Source organism: Odocoileus virginianus, chromosome 4 (genome assembly GCF_023699985.2).
Source record: "Odocoileus virginianus isolate 20LAN1187 ecotype Illinois chromosome 4, Ovbor_1.2, whole genome shotgun sequence".
NCBI classification, from domain to species: domain Eukaryota; kingdom Metazoa; phylum Chordata; class Mammalia; order Artiodactyla; family Cervidae; genus Odocoileus; species Odocoileus virginianus.
The window spans coordinates 76,528,724-76,543,736 of record NC_069677.1 but is presented as its reverse complement, the minus strand read 5'-3'; the positions used below and the strand labels follow the sequence as shown (position 1 = coordinate 76,543,736).

The following is a 15,013-nucleotide window of genomic DNA, read 5'->3' as shown; positions in this document are numbered from 1 at the left end:
AATGGTACTTGCCAGTGCCAGTGTTAATACAATAAAATGAGATCCCAAAAATGTCTGCTTCTGGCATCTCCATCTCCAGGAGTGTTATGCCCAATGTCCGAATCCCCGAGCGGGAAGAGAGAAGGCTTCCAAGACAATGCAACTCGCAAAAAGGGAAGTTTATTGCTGACTCGAGTCAGGGCTCCTGCCGCATCCAACACAGTGGTGCGGGGTCAGAGAGCCCTGAGCCCAAGCTGTTTCCCAAATTTATAGGGTGTGCATGAACAGTTGGTAGCTGGCTTTAAGCGGATTGGTTACATGTTTGCAAAGCAATCTTATTGGCCCAAACCTTCACGGGCTTTTTTTCAAACTTGGGCATTCGTGGGCTTTTCAGCTTTCCCCTGATAGGTTCCCTTTTTCTTACTAGGCGCATGTTGATTGGCTGGCTCCAGGTGGCTTGATAATCATGTTACCCCGGAAAACCAGGCCTACTCCTAATCTAGGCTGCCTGTCATGGCATTAGCCCTGGCAGCCTCACAAGGAGGAGTCCCCCACTCCCTCCTGCCTCTCCAGGGGGAGTCCCCCACTCCCTCCTGCCTCTCCAGGAGGCTCTTTAAGATCAGCAAGTGGGTTTCACTCAGGATCCTTTTAAAATCTTGCCTCTTTGCTGGGACTTGGAGCCCGTGAGATTTTGCACGTGCATTTAAGAGCAGATTCTCTGTTTCCTGTAGCCCTCCAGCTCTCCCAGATGGAAGCCCAGCTGGTTTTCAAAGCCTGACTTCTGGGGCCCAATCTTCCCCATGCAAGATCCCCAGGCTATGGAACTTGATGTTGGGCTTGGACCCTTTGCTCCTCGGGGAGCACTTCTGCACTTGTGATTTCCATCTCATTTGTGGGTCACTGACCATAGGATGTGGCTAGACTCATTTTTGCACCTCCTACCATCTCACTGAGGTCCTTCTTTATATCTCTAGTTGTAGAAAGTCTCTCCTGCTAATTTTCAGGTTGTTCTTAGAGATCATTGCTTTGTGAGTAGTTATTATATTAATGGCAGGAGGTGAGCTCAGAGTCTTCCTACTTCACCATCTTGACCTCCCCATCTCAGATGCAAATATTTTTAAATAAAATTGTATAAATCACCTCATTCCTTGCTTACTTGGATTTCAAGGTATTTATTCATTCATCTAACAAGTAGTAACTGTGTACTTGTTCTGTGCCGGACACTGTTCCAAGCAGCAGGATCAGTGAACAAAAACGGTGAAAATAATCCCTGTACTATGGATGAAAATCACTGCAGATGGTGACTGCAGCCATGAGACTAAAAGACGCTTGCTCCTTGGAAGAAAAGCTATGACAAACCTAGACAGCATATTAAAAAAGCAGAGACATTACTTGGCCAACAAAGGTCCATCTGGTCAAGGCTATGGTTTTTCCAGTGGTTATGTATGGATGTGAGAGTTGGACTGTGAAGAAAGCTGAGTACCAAAGAATTGATGCTTTTGAGTCATTGTGTTGGAGAAGACTCTTGAGAGTCCCTGGGACTGCAAGGAGATCCAACCAGTCCATCCTAAAGGAGATCAGTCCTGGGTGTTCATTGGAAGGACTGATGCTGAAGCTGAAGCTCCAATATTTTGGCCACCTAGCTCCAATATTTTGGCCACCTAATGCAAAGAACTGACTCATTAGAAAAGACCCTGATGCTGGGAAAGATTGAAAGCAGAAGGAGAAGGGGACGACAGAGGTTAAGATGGTTGGTTGGCATCACTGACTTAATGGACATGAGTTTGAGCAAACTCCAGGAAGGACAGGGAAGCCTGGCATGTTGCAGTCCATGGGGTCGCAAAGAGTCAGACATGACTGAGTGACTAAACAAAAATAACAAGGAACCTTATTTTCTAGTGGGGATTGACACATCATAAATATAAAGGAAAAGCAGAGTACAGTAGAAAGTAACAATGCTAGGAAGACAATACAAAGCAGGGAGGGTGGATAGGCAGAGCAGAAATGGGGTGGTTTACAGCTTTAAGGCTTCCCTGGAAAAGAATCCACCAGCAATGCAGGAGACCTTGGTTTGAATCCTCAGCCAGGAAGATCCTCTGGAGAAGGGATAGGCTAACCCAGTCTAGTATTCTTGGGCTTCCCTGGTGCCTCAGCTGGTAAAGAATCTGTTTGCAATGTGGGAGACCTGGGTGCAATCCCTGTATTGGGAAGAGCCCCTGAAGAAGGGAAAGGCTACCCACTCCAGTATTCTGGCCTGGAGAATCCCATGGACTGTATAGTCCATGGGGTTGCAAAGAATCGGACATGACTGAGTGACTTTCATTAGGTTTGTCATAGCCAGGTTTATAGCTTTAAAGAAGGTGGTCAGGGTAGGTCTCTGAAAAAGATGACACCAGGGCAAAGACTTGAAGGAGTTGAGGAAGAGAGACACGGATGTCTACAGAAAGAGCATTCTGGTCAGAGGGACAGCAAGTGCAGAGACCCTGGCATGGGCTGTGCCTACTGTGTTTAGGAAAGGTCAAGAGGTTCAGTATAGTTGGAATGGAGTGAGTGGGGGGATGGAGGGAAGAGATGTATTTTGAGAGGCACCTGGCAAGAAGATCCTTCAGGATATCATAGACCACCAGAAGGACGCTGCCATCACTCTGAGCAAGATGGGAAGCTCCAGAGAGGCTTTTGAGCAGAGGAGAAAGGGACCTGGGTCTCTCTGGCTGCTGGATTGGCAACAAAATGCAGGGGAGTGAGCGTAGAATCAGGAGACCCATGAGAGGCTATTGAAGCAGCCAGGTGAGAAAGCATGGCAGCTTGGAACAGGGTGGCACAGCTGGAGATGGTGAGAGCCAACAGGATTTAATAGCTGATCTGATTATGAGAGACACTAGACTATGGGAGTATGACAGAAAGAGACAAATCAAGGATGAATGAAAGGTTTTAGGCCTGAGGAATTGGAAGGCGGGAACTGACATGGGCAGAAGTGGGGAGGGCTTCAGCATTAGGATGACGGGGGAGGGGCTGGATATCAGAAGTTCAATGAGGTGTGATAATTGTAAGATGCCTCCTGGACATTCAAGTGGAGATATCAAATGGGTAGAACATAGACGTTCGACGTTCATTCCCGAACATCTGGAAACTTACCTCACAAGCTGCTTCCTTTCCTTAGGGAATCCCTTACTTTTTACAGAACACTGGGAACAAAGCTGCAGGGAAGACTCATGAGCCAGGTACCAAAAACACAAGATGCTATTATCACCAGGGCATACTTTGGCCTCTGGAGTAATTCCATGGACAGAGGATCCTGGGAAGGCTACAGTCCATGGGGTCACAAAGAGTCAGACACCACTGAGCACACATGCACAAAGAAGGGAGCACCTCATTGAGCAGGTGCGGTGGACCTCTCTAGGCCCAGAGGTAGCAGAAGGCTCTTGGCCTGTCTTTCAGGCCAATATGTGGAAGGAGGAACAGCTAGAATTGGTAAATCCCATGGGCAAAGACAATGCAAATTGATGGACAGTCTACAAAACAACTTTCTTCTGACATTTGAAAGTGTCAAGGTCATTGAAAGAGATTAAAGAGACACGACAGGGTACTTACCTAGTGGTCCAGTGGCTTAGACTCCATGCTCCCAAAGCAGTGGGCCCAGGTTCAATCCTTGGTCAAGGAACTAGGTCTCACATTCTGCAGCTAAGAGTCTGCATGCCCTAAGACTCGAAACAGCCAAATAAATATTTTTTTAAAAAAAACAGAGGCATAATACAATGTAATTATTTTGACCTGGATCCTTTTTTATAAGGGATATTTCTGGACAACTGAATGTTGTCCATTCAGTTCTCCTGTCCAAGCGGGAGAGATAAGAAAGTCTTCCTCAGTGATCAATTAAAAGAAATAGAGGGAAACAACAGAATGAGAAAGGCTAGAGATCTCTTCAATAAATTAGAGATACCAAGGGAACATTTCATACAAAGATGGGCACAATAAAGGACAGAAATGGTATGGACCTAACAGAAGCAGAAGATACTAAGAAGAGGTGACAAGAATACACAGAAGAACTACACAAGAAAGATCTTCATGACCCAGATAACCACAATGGTGTGATCACCCACCTAGATCCAGACATCCTGAAATGAGAAGTCAGAGTAGACCTTAGGAAGCATCACTCCAAACAAAGCTAGTGGAGGTGACAGAGTTCCAGTTGAGCTATTTCACATCCTAAAAGATGATGCTGTTAAAGTGCTGCACTCAAAATGCCAGCAAATTTGGAAAACTCAGCCGTGGCCCTATGACTGGAAAAGGTCAGTTTTCATTCCAATCTCAAAGAAAGGCTATGCCAAAAAAAATGTTCAAACTACCACACAATTGCACTCATCTCACACGCTAGCAAGGTAATGCTCAAAATTCTCCAAGTCAGGCTTCAACAGTACATGAACTGTGAACTTCCAGATGTTCAATTTGGGTTTGAAAAGGCAGAGGAACCAGAGATCAAATTGCCAACATCCACTGGATCATAGAAAAGGAAGAGAGTTCCAGAAAAACATCTACTTCTGCTTTATTGACTATGCTAAAGCCTTTGGCCATGTAGATCACAACAAACTGTAGAAGATTAAAGAGATGGTAATACCAGACCACCTTACCTGCCTCCTGAGAAATCTATATGCAGATCAAGAGGCAACAGTTAGTCCCAAACAAGGAACAACGGGCTGGTTCCAAATTGGGAAAGGAAAACATCAAGACCACACATTGTCACCCTGCTTATTTAATTTATATGCAGAGTACATCATTTGAAATGCCATGCTGTATGAAGCACAAGCTGGAATCAAAATTGTCAAGAGAAATATCAATAATCTCAGATATGCAGATGACACCACCCTTAAGGCAAAAAGTGAAGAGGAACTGAAGAGCCTCTTGATGAAAGTGAAAGATGAGGGTGAAAAAGTTGCCTTAAAATGCAACATTCAGAAAGTGAAGATCATGGCATCTGGTCCCATCACTTCATGGCAAATAGATGGGGGAAAAATGGAAACAGTGAGAGACTTTATTTTCTTGGGCTTCAAAATCACTGCAGATGGTGACTGGAGCCATGAAATTAAAAGATGCTTACTCCTTGGAAGAAAAGCTGTGATCAGTTTTTCTAGACAGCATATTAAAAAGCACAGGCATTACTTCGGCAACAAAAGTCCATATAGTCAAAGCTATGGTTTTTTCCAGTAGTCATGTATGGATGTAAGAGTTGGATTATAAAGAAAGCTGAGCACTGAAGAACAGATGCTTTTGAACTGTGGTGCTGGAGAAGACTCTTGAGAGTCCCTTGGACTGCAAGGTGATCCAACCAGTCCATCCTAAAGGAGATCATGCCTGGGTGTTCACTGGAAGGACTGATGCTGAAGTTGAAACTTTAATACTTTGGCCACTTGATGTGAAGAACTGACTCATTGGAAAAGACCCTGTTGCTGGGAAAGACTGAAGGCAGGAGGAGAATTGGACGACAGAGGATGAGATGGTTGGATGGTATCACCAACTTGATGGACATGAGTTTGAGCAAGCTCTGGGAGTTGGTGATGGACAGGGAAGCCTGGTGTGCTGCAGTCCCTGTAGTCACAAAGAGTTGGACACGACTGAGCAACTGAATAAAGTGAACTCAGACAACTGGGGAAACTTAAATGGACTGGAGAATTAGATGAAAGTAATGTATCAGTGATAATTTTGTAATTTTTATGGTTGGTCTGTGGTTATGTATGAGAGTGTCTTTATTTGAAAGGAATACACACAGTCTTTATTTGTAAAGCATACACACAAAATACAGGAGAAAGGAACATCAGGTCAGCAAAAAGGCTAGAGTCAAAAAAGGGTTCTTTGAACTATACCTGTAACTCTTCTGTAAGTTTGAGATTGCTTCCCACTAAAATAATATTTAGAATGTGAGCACAGTTTTGTGTGCCATCCTTGAACTAATTTTCTAGTGGCTAGGTGGTTGGTAAAGAATATGCTTTCAGTGAAGGAGACCAGGGTTCGATCCCTGCATTGGGAAGGTTCCCTGGAGAAGGAATGGCAACCCACTCCAGTATTCGTGCATGGAGAATCCCCATGGACAGTGGAACCTAGCGGGCTACAGTCCACGGGGTTGCAAAGAGTCGGACATGACTGAGGGACTAACACTAAAAAACTACATTGACATAGCCCTCTTCTTTACAGCCCTGTGAGAAAGAGAGGGCACACAGAGCAATCAGTAGTTGATGGGAAAGTAAATAGATGTGATAAATATATTGTTTACAAGTAACAATTAAACATCAGAAGAGGCTAGTGAAGGAGTTTGGAGGATGGGAAACAGGACTCGGAGGAAACAGGTGAGGGAGTAAGTATAGTGCTCCCTGGCTGTTTAATGGAATCTTTTGGCTGGAAAATCAGCCAAATACATACTGGGGGTTTCTCCAGGAAGCTGCAGCTTCTTGAGAATCATAGGAGGCTTCCTTCAACTCCCCGAGTCTGTCACTGTCTCAGCAGGATGGTGATCCACCCAAAGAGCACCCGCCTACAAGCGAAGCATCTGGACTAAGATGATATTTAGGATCTCTTACTTAAAATACTTTGAAAAGAGGATAAAATTGATTAAGGATATGAAGCATGAGACAAAATAGGTGAAAAAGAATTAAAATACACTTTTTTTCATTTGAGAATGTAAGTTCTTTTTACTTGAGGTATCCATCTAACTAAAGGGATAGTTCCTCCTTTTGATAAAACTAACCCCCTTTCTACCGCACAATTGCACTCATCTCTCACGCTAGTAAAGTAATGCTCAAAATTCTCCAAGCCAGGCTTCAGCAATACGTGAACTGTGAACTTCCAGATGTTCAAGCTGGTTTTAGAATAGGCAGAGGAACCAGACATCAAATTACCAACATCCGCTGGATCATCGAAAAAGCAAGAGAGTTCCAGAAAAATATCTATTTCTGCTTTACTGACTATGCCAAAGCCTTCAACTGTGTGGATCACAATAAACTGTGGAAAATCCTAAAAGAGATGGGAATACCAGACCACCTGACCTGCCTCTTGAGAAACCTATATGCAGGTCAGGAAGCAACAGTTAGAACTGGACATGGAACAACAGACTGGTGCCAATAGGAAAAGGAGTACATCAAGGCTGTATTTTGTCACCCTGCTTATTTAACTTATATGCAGAGTACATCATGAGAAATGCTGGACTGGAAGAAGCACAAGCTGGAATCAAGATTGCTGGGAGAAATATCAATAACCTCAGATATGCAGATGACACCACCCTTATGGCAGAAAGTGTAGGTGAACTAAAAAGCCTCTTGATGAAAGTGAAAGAGGAGAGTGAAAAAGTTGGCTTAAAGCTCAACATTCAGAAAACTAAGATCATGGCATCTGGTCCCATCACCTCATGGGAAATAGATGGGAAGACAGTGGAAACAGTGTCAGACTTTATTTTTTTGGTACCCAAAATCACTGCAGATGGTGACTGCAGCCATGAAATTAAAAGACGCTTACTCCTTGGAAGGAAAGTTATGACCAACCTAGATAGCATATTAAAAAGCAGAGACATTACTTTGCCAACAAAGGTCCGTCTGGTCAAGGCTATGGTTTTTCCAGTGGTCATGTATGGATGTGAGAGTTGGACTCTGAGGAAAACTGAGCACCGAAGAATTGATGCTTTTGAACTGTGGTGTTGGAGAAGACTCTTGAGAGTCCCTTGGACTGCAAGGAGATCCAACCAGTCCATCCTAAAGGAGATCAGTCCTGGGTGTTCATTGGAAGGACTGATGCTGAAGCTGAAACTCCAATACTTTGGCCACCTCATGCGAAGAGCCGACTCATTGGAAAAGACCCTGATGCTGGGAGGGATTGGGGGCAAGAGGAGAAGGGGACGACAGAGGATGAGATGGCTGGATGGCATCACCAACTCGATGGGCATGAGTTTGAGTAAAATCCGGGAGTTTGTGATGGACAAGGAGGCCTGGCGTGCTGCGATTCATGGGGTCGCAAAGAGTTGGACACGACTGAGCGACTGAACTGAACTGAAACCCTTTTCCCCCTTAAACAACACAGGAAACACTCTCTTCTCTTTTCAAATCTTAGATAACAGCAGGAAAGACCCCTGAAATAGAATTTTCTGTTTTGTGATTCCTAAAATACTAGAACACATCATTGCAGGAATATTATAGCCTGTTTTCTGAGTGTCAGAGTAGATTTATGCTGCAATCTTACAACATATAAATCTTAAAGCACCTGTCACTTTTGTTTTGGGTTAAAATGAATTTGTTTATGGCATGCCTGATTTCATTATTGACCCACAATTTATTTGGAAGAAATAAATTTACAAACACAGAAATGTTTACCACATATTTTTGTTACAAGTTTCTAACAATTGTACTGTGGTCAGATAACAAGATCTCATATAAAAATCAGTATTTGAAAAGTGTAGTAACTTGAATTGTTGTCTAGTATATGGTCAGTTTTTTGTAAATGTTAACATGAGAGTGGGGAGAGTGTGGGTGCTATAATCATCAGGTGGGAGAGGGTCATATATATATCTATTAAATCTAGTTTATTTTAAGTATATTCAGATTTTCTGTTACTAATTTTTTTTCCAATGCTTTCCTATAATAACTGAAATCCTACATTATGAGAATGTATCTGACAATTTCTCCCTGTGGTGCTTGATGGATTTATTTATTTAATTTTATTTTTTGGTTTTGGTTTGTTTTGCGGCCTGTAGACTCTCTAGACACATGGGATCTTAATTCCTCAACCCAGGGATCAAACCAAGTCCTCTACATTGCAAGGCAGATTCTTAACCACTGGAGTATCTGAGAAGTCCTGCACTTGATATATTTTTATTCTACTTTATTAGATGCATGCAGATTTAGAGTTTTCATTTCTTCCTGGTGGATTGAACTGTTTTCATTATCTAGGGGCATTCTTTATTCCATTAACGCTTTTTTCCCCCCTTAAAATCCATTTTGTCTCATAAAACATATATACTAACGCAGATTTCTTTTGATTTGCCAGGCATATCTTTTATTTTTAGATTTCTTACTCTCAACTTTTCAATGCCCTATATTTTAGGTGTGTTTCATAAATTATACCTCGATGGATTTTGTTTTTTAGACAGTGAGTTTATTCATCAACATTTGCTGGAGGATGTTTAGATCACAAATAAAATAGCCCTTCCAGGAATGGTAGCTGTAACCGGGTACACAACAAGAACCTATTGTACCACCATTTTCAGAAAGGGCCTGAAAGTCACACATCCCATGTAGGGGTGTCACATGTTGCCCCAGCGTGGGAAGTGGTCGTCTGTCTCTGTCCACCAGATTCAGAGATAGACATTGGAAATACTAGACATGGAGAGAAGTGGTACAAAATCCATGTTTCATAAAAGTTCCTGGTACTTGTTAGCACCAATGACCATGAAGACACTGGTATTAAAGGGAGAGCTCATGGCACTCTTCTACGGTGCCTCATACATATTTAATGTGCAGGAATTTCTTATGTTCTGTAAAATCATTTTTCAAGATTTCCTTAAACTGTGTCTAAAGAGTAATCTGTGTTTCTTAATGCTTTCTGTTAAACTAGGTTTTCTCTCTACAAAAATACTTTTTCTTAAATCCCACTGTGCCACAAGTCTTTTTATGTCATTTTCCCTCCCCAAATTCAGTTAGGAAAGATAAAAGTATTTAAAATAATGTCTCAACTGGCGGCAGAACAACAAAATTACTTGAAGCTCCCAGTTGAACTGAAGTAGGATGACTGTGTAATTCACCATTGGGGAAGCAACAATAATGTACATGGGAGTAAAACAGTTGGTTATCAGGTTCCTGGTAGGCAACAGGTACTCTGCTTAAATGTGTGTGTGTGTGTGTGTTGTGTTGCTCAGTCGTTCAATCATGTCCAACTCTTTGTGTAGCCTGCCAGGCGCCTCTGTCCATGAGATTTTTCCAGGCAAGAATAGTGGAGTGGGTTGCCATTTCCTACTCCAGGGGATCTTCCCAACTCAGGGATCAAACCTGCCATCAACTGTTTCCTAAATTGGCAGGCAGAGTCTTCACCACTGAGCCACCTGTGTGAGTGTAAATACCACTTAAATATGAAAAGCTCAAGGCTCAGAGAGATTAAGGGCCTGGCACGAGGTCATGCAGCCTGCAAAAGGGAGAGCCAGGATCCAACTCTGATCTCTCTGAATCTGAAGTCTGTATCCTAGTGATGAAAAGAATGAGTACTGGAGTGAAACTACTGGGACTCACATTCCAGCTCCACCACTTAAAAGTTAGGTGCTGGTGGGCAGGTTACATAATACCCTCTCCCTATATATATATATATATATATATATATTTACATTCAGTATCTTAGTTTCTTCTTCTGTAAAATGGGAATAACAATAATGTCTATCTACACTGTTGTTATGAAGATTTAAAGGGATGATCTGAGATGATGCTCAGAATGAGCCTGGCACACAGAAAAAGTACACTGTGGTTTCAGGAGACCTTTGGGGCTTCTTTATCATCAGCGGTTAATATTAATAATCACATTCTAAGGTTTCTTTAATGTTGGGTTCATGCGGTTCTCACTCACTTCTTTACACATCCTCCACACCTACCAGGCACCTCACTGTCTCCCGCTGCTCCCACACATGTCCTCCAGCTGTTACAGCTCAAGTGAGATGGTGACGCCTCCTCTTCCACAAGGTATCCCTGATTTTCCCAACCATGAACTTTCACAAGACACTATTTAATGGCACTGAGTGACTGTCTAGGTCATTCCTTCATTCCCCAAATCTTTCCTGAGCACCTACTGAATGCCTGGTCCTGTTCTAGGTATTGAGTCCCTCCTTTATGGAATTTGTATGTTAATTAGGGAAGTTGGGAGAGGCCAACAGCAAACAGATACACGCAAAAAGATGGAAGAAAAATACCAAAATAATATGTGCTGTGCAAATAGTTCAGGTGATGTGATCCTGTGAAACAACTGGATGGATCTCTTAGACTGAGTGGTGAAGGATAGTTTCTCCAAGAAGGTGATATTTAAGCTGAGATCTGAATGGCAAGAAGGAAGCAGCAATGTAAAGATCAAAGGGAGAAGCATTTTAGGGAAGAGGGTACAGCTTGTGCACAGGCCCAGAGGTGGGAATAAGCTTGGGTTGTATTTAAGGAACAGAAAGGAGGTAGGTGTGACTGGAACCTAACGGCTAAGGCAGACTGGACAAGACAGAGCAGGTTGGTGGAGGAAGGCAGGAGACAGATTATGCACAGCCTGATAAATGAGAGTGGAGAAGGAACCAGACCCTAATGTTATAGGAGTCTGAGACAGTGAAGTGATAGGATCTGACTGTGGTTTGGTACATATCAGCAAGGAAGGTGTGAATTTCTGGGAGTGGTTGAGGTGACTACAGATGGGAAGTATCTTGGGTTTGGTTCTGTTAATCTCTTAGCAAAGGTGGGAAACCTACATAAGCTGGAGGATGTGGGGCCCTAGGGCTGCCAATCTTTCCAGCACTTGAAGTTCCAAGACCTGTGTTTGAGTTCAAGTTCCATCAACCACTAGCTGTATGAGTCTGTGAAAGCCGGTACACTATTGTCATCTGTAAAGTGGAGATGAACATTCAATGCGTTGCCTAGTTTACAACGGTCATTTGAGAGAATAAATGTAAAAGCATTTTGTAAGCTCTGACTTAACATAAAAATGTAAGTTAAAATTTAAGGTTCATATATCTTGCATTGTAATTACAAACAACTAGATCAGGATCAGTTACTTCTTTTTATCTGCCATAATACCTAACTCAGGTCTATGTGTTCTAGGGATTACAGGGTTGTACAATACTGTACAATAAAAGCTTAAAAAAATAAATGAAAGCATTTGTGATTAATGCCTTCCGTTATTGTTAGCATTACTATCATTATTGTCTAGCAGTAATGCATTTAAAATTCCAGGGGGAAAAAAACTCTGATATTTCTTTTCACCAAATTCATTAATGAAGAGTAAAGAAATATTTCTTCACAGTTGAAGTTATAAAAATATTTATACTTGCCCCTTAGTATCCTTGGGCTCTGCATCTGTGTCTTCAACCAACTGGGGATCAAAAATATTTGAAAAAGAAATTCTAGAAAGTTCCAAAAAGCAAAACTTGAATTCGTTGCAAGCCAGCAACAATTTACATATCATTTACACTGCATTTACAAGTATTTACATAGCATTTACATTGTATTATGTATTGTAAGTAATCTAGAGATGATATGTACATAGGTTATATGCAAATACTCTGCCATTTTATAAAAGGGACTTGAGCATCCATGGTTTTGGTATTTGCAGGGGGTCCTGAACAAATGCTCTGCCAAAGGGACGGCTGTATAATCATCAACCTAATTCGTTGCACAACGCTTTTCATCAAAAAAAAAAAAAAACCATATTTATTTATTTGGCTGCTCCGGGTCTTAGTTGCATCATGCGGGATCTAGTTGCCTCACCATGGATCAACCAGGCCTCCTTCATTGAGAGCGCAGAGTGTGGGTTCTAGTTCCCTGTGGAGGGATCAAACCTGAGTCCCCTGCCTCGTGAGCACAGAGTCTCAGCCACTGGACCACCGGGAAAGTCGCTAATTAATGATTTTAAAAAGCATGATATCCAAAAAAACACAAACATGGTATCCACAGAGGACTGGTTCCAGGAAATGCGCCTGCCCTCTGCAGATACCAAAATCCACGGGTGCTCAAGTCCCTTGTATAAAATGGCAGTGCAGTCACCCTTGGTATCCACAGGTTCCGCACCCCTAGATTCAACCAGCTGTGGACACACAGGGCTGACTGTACGGTTTCCCAGTGTGTAACTTTTCTTCCTCTTTCCTGACTTGCCCGGCAGATCCGCTGTGCAGAAGCTGGGAGCGGAGGTGTTTGAGGAGGTCTACAGTTACCTCAAGAGAGCAAGGCAGCAGGGAGCCAGCGAGGCAGAGGTCTGGGCAGCTCTGGAAAGAGTGGTGCCTCGAGTCAGCGACTGTTTTGAGGTTGACCAACTACTCTACTTTGAGGAGCAGTTGCTGATCGCCAGGGCAGAAGGGGTCACTCTTCCCCAGAACCATCATGAAGCAGCTGTCAGAAACAAGCGGGTCCCAGTGGACAAGGCGCCTGTGAAAATCCATCGGCACTGTCGCTGACCTCTGTTCTGGGACGTGGGTGCAGAGCAGCCGTCTCTACCTTCAATCCCTTGTCAGTCTCCTTCAGAGCGTAGTAAACCTGGGCCCTAGCGGGTCAGGTCTATCCTGTGAGACAGGCACATGGTCAGGTTGTCTTCCTGAAGAGTAGTCCTGCTCTGGTGCCTTTGGGGCTCCAGCAGGGTTGGCTCACCCTGGCCTTGGCCTGGGAGAGGCCACGTGCTCTTCACATTTCCACTCTGCTGACTGCTCTGAGTCTCCAGGGACTGTGGGCCACCTGCTCCTGAGAGGGGTTGGTCCCCAGCCTCTGACAGGCTGAGCTGCTTTTCAGGGGCCAGATGTACCTGTCTCAGGTTACCTGCTTTTGGCCCACTTTACCCTTGAATGCCTAACAAGCAAGAAGTGCATATGTGTAAGGACAGAGTGAATCCTTTCTGTGATGTATTCCCCAAACTCAACCAAGGAGTATTAAAGACTTTTATTCGTGGCTGTAAAATAAGTCACCTGTTTTTCTCTTGTCCTATCCAGAAGTGTCTCATTGAACGTAACACATCCATCTAAGGATAATTACTAGTTAAGAGGAGCTAAGACTTTGCTTGCTACCTGTTATTGTCCAGTGCTGTGCTCATCAAATCTCTTCACCAGAGAGAGAGAGAGAGTGAGGAGTCGTGGTCACGTGGGTTGGAGTCCCAAACTGGATTTTGGCCAGGTTCAAGTCCCTGGTACTCTGTCTGGTGTCAATTTTATTTTCAGTCCAGTCACAAGAACTCAAGAGGGGCAGAGGGGAAATTTCCTCCTCCCTGACACTTGGGTAGTTTTTGGGTCAGAAGAGGAAATAGGTAGATTTTCAACTGTTTTGCAAGTAAAACATGTCCAGGGAACATCACCCTGCATTTAAGAACATACTGGAGAGGGGAAAAAGACTGCCTTTACCCTCTTACCAGCTGGAGCGGTGAGCGGAGGCTGCAGGACGCTGGAGCAGCTGACAGGAGATACCCCACGTCCAAGGTCAGGAGCAATGGCTGTGCTTTGCTGGAGCAGGAGTGAAGACATACCCCACGTCCAAGGTAAGAGAAACTCCAGTAAGACAGTAGGCGCTGAGAGAGGGCATCAGAGGGCAGACAGACTGAAACCACAATCACAGAAAACTAGCCAATCTGATCACATGGACCACAGCCTTGTCTAACTCAATTAAACTAAGCCATCCTCTGTAGGGCCACCCAAGACAGACAGGCCATGGTGGAGAGTTCTGACAAAATGTGGTCCACTGGAGAAGGGAATGGCAAACCACTTCAGTATTCTTGCCTTGAGAACCCCATGAACAGTATGATGGGAAACAGTGGAAACAGTATCTGACTATTTTTGGGAGCTCTAAAATCACTGCAGATGGTGACTGCAGCCATGAAATGAAAAGACATTTACTCCTTGGAAGGAAAGTTATGACCAACCTAGACAGCATATTAAAAAGCAGAGACATTACTTTGCCAACAAAGGTCTATCTAGTCAAGGTTATGGTTTTTCCAGTGGTCATGTATGGATGTGAGAGTAGGACCACAAAGAAAGCTGAGCACCGAAGAATTAATGCTTTTGAACTGTGGTGTTGGAGAAGACTCTTGAGAGTCCCGTGGACTGCAAGGAGATCCAACCAGTCCATTCTAAGGGAGATCAGCCCTGAGTGTTCATTGGAAGGGCTGATGTTGAAACTGAAACTCCAATACTTTGGCCACCTGATGTGAAGAGCTGACTCATTTGAAAAGACCCTAATGCTGGGAAAGATTGAGGGTGGGGGGAGAAGGGGATGACAGAGGATGAGATGGTTGGATGGCGTCACGAACTCAATGGACATGAGTTTGGGTAAACTCCAGGAGTTGGTGATGGACA

General features: G+C 43.5%; 1 protein-coding gene across 9 annotated transcripts in view; it reads left to right on the top strand.

The window, feature by feature from the left end:
- The window catches only part of NEK11 (NIMA related kinase 11), a 282,586-nt gene extending 268,930 nt beyond the window's left edge, over window positions 1-13,656 (top strand). For 3 of the 9 annotated variants that reach the window (XM_070466777.1, XM_070466767.1, XM_070466766.1), the window contains one exon: window positions 12,844-13,654. In XM_070466777.1, coding sequence (XP_070322878.1) covers window positions 12,844-13,135 — 292 coding nt within the window. In that variant the 3' untranslated portion in view covers window positions 13,136-13,654. Of the gene's footprint in view, window positions 1-12,843 lie in introns of all 9 variants that reach the window. The other 6 variants (XM_070466776.1, XM_070466770.1, XM_070466771.1 and 3 more) reach the window with 4 other exon arrangements.
- The last annotated feature ends 1,357 nt before the right edge of the window (window positions 13,657-15,013 follow it).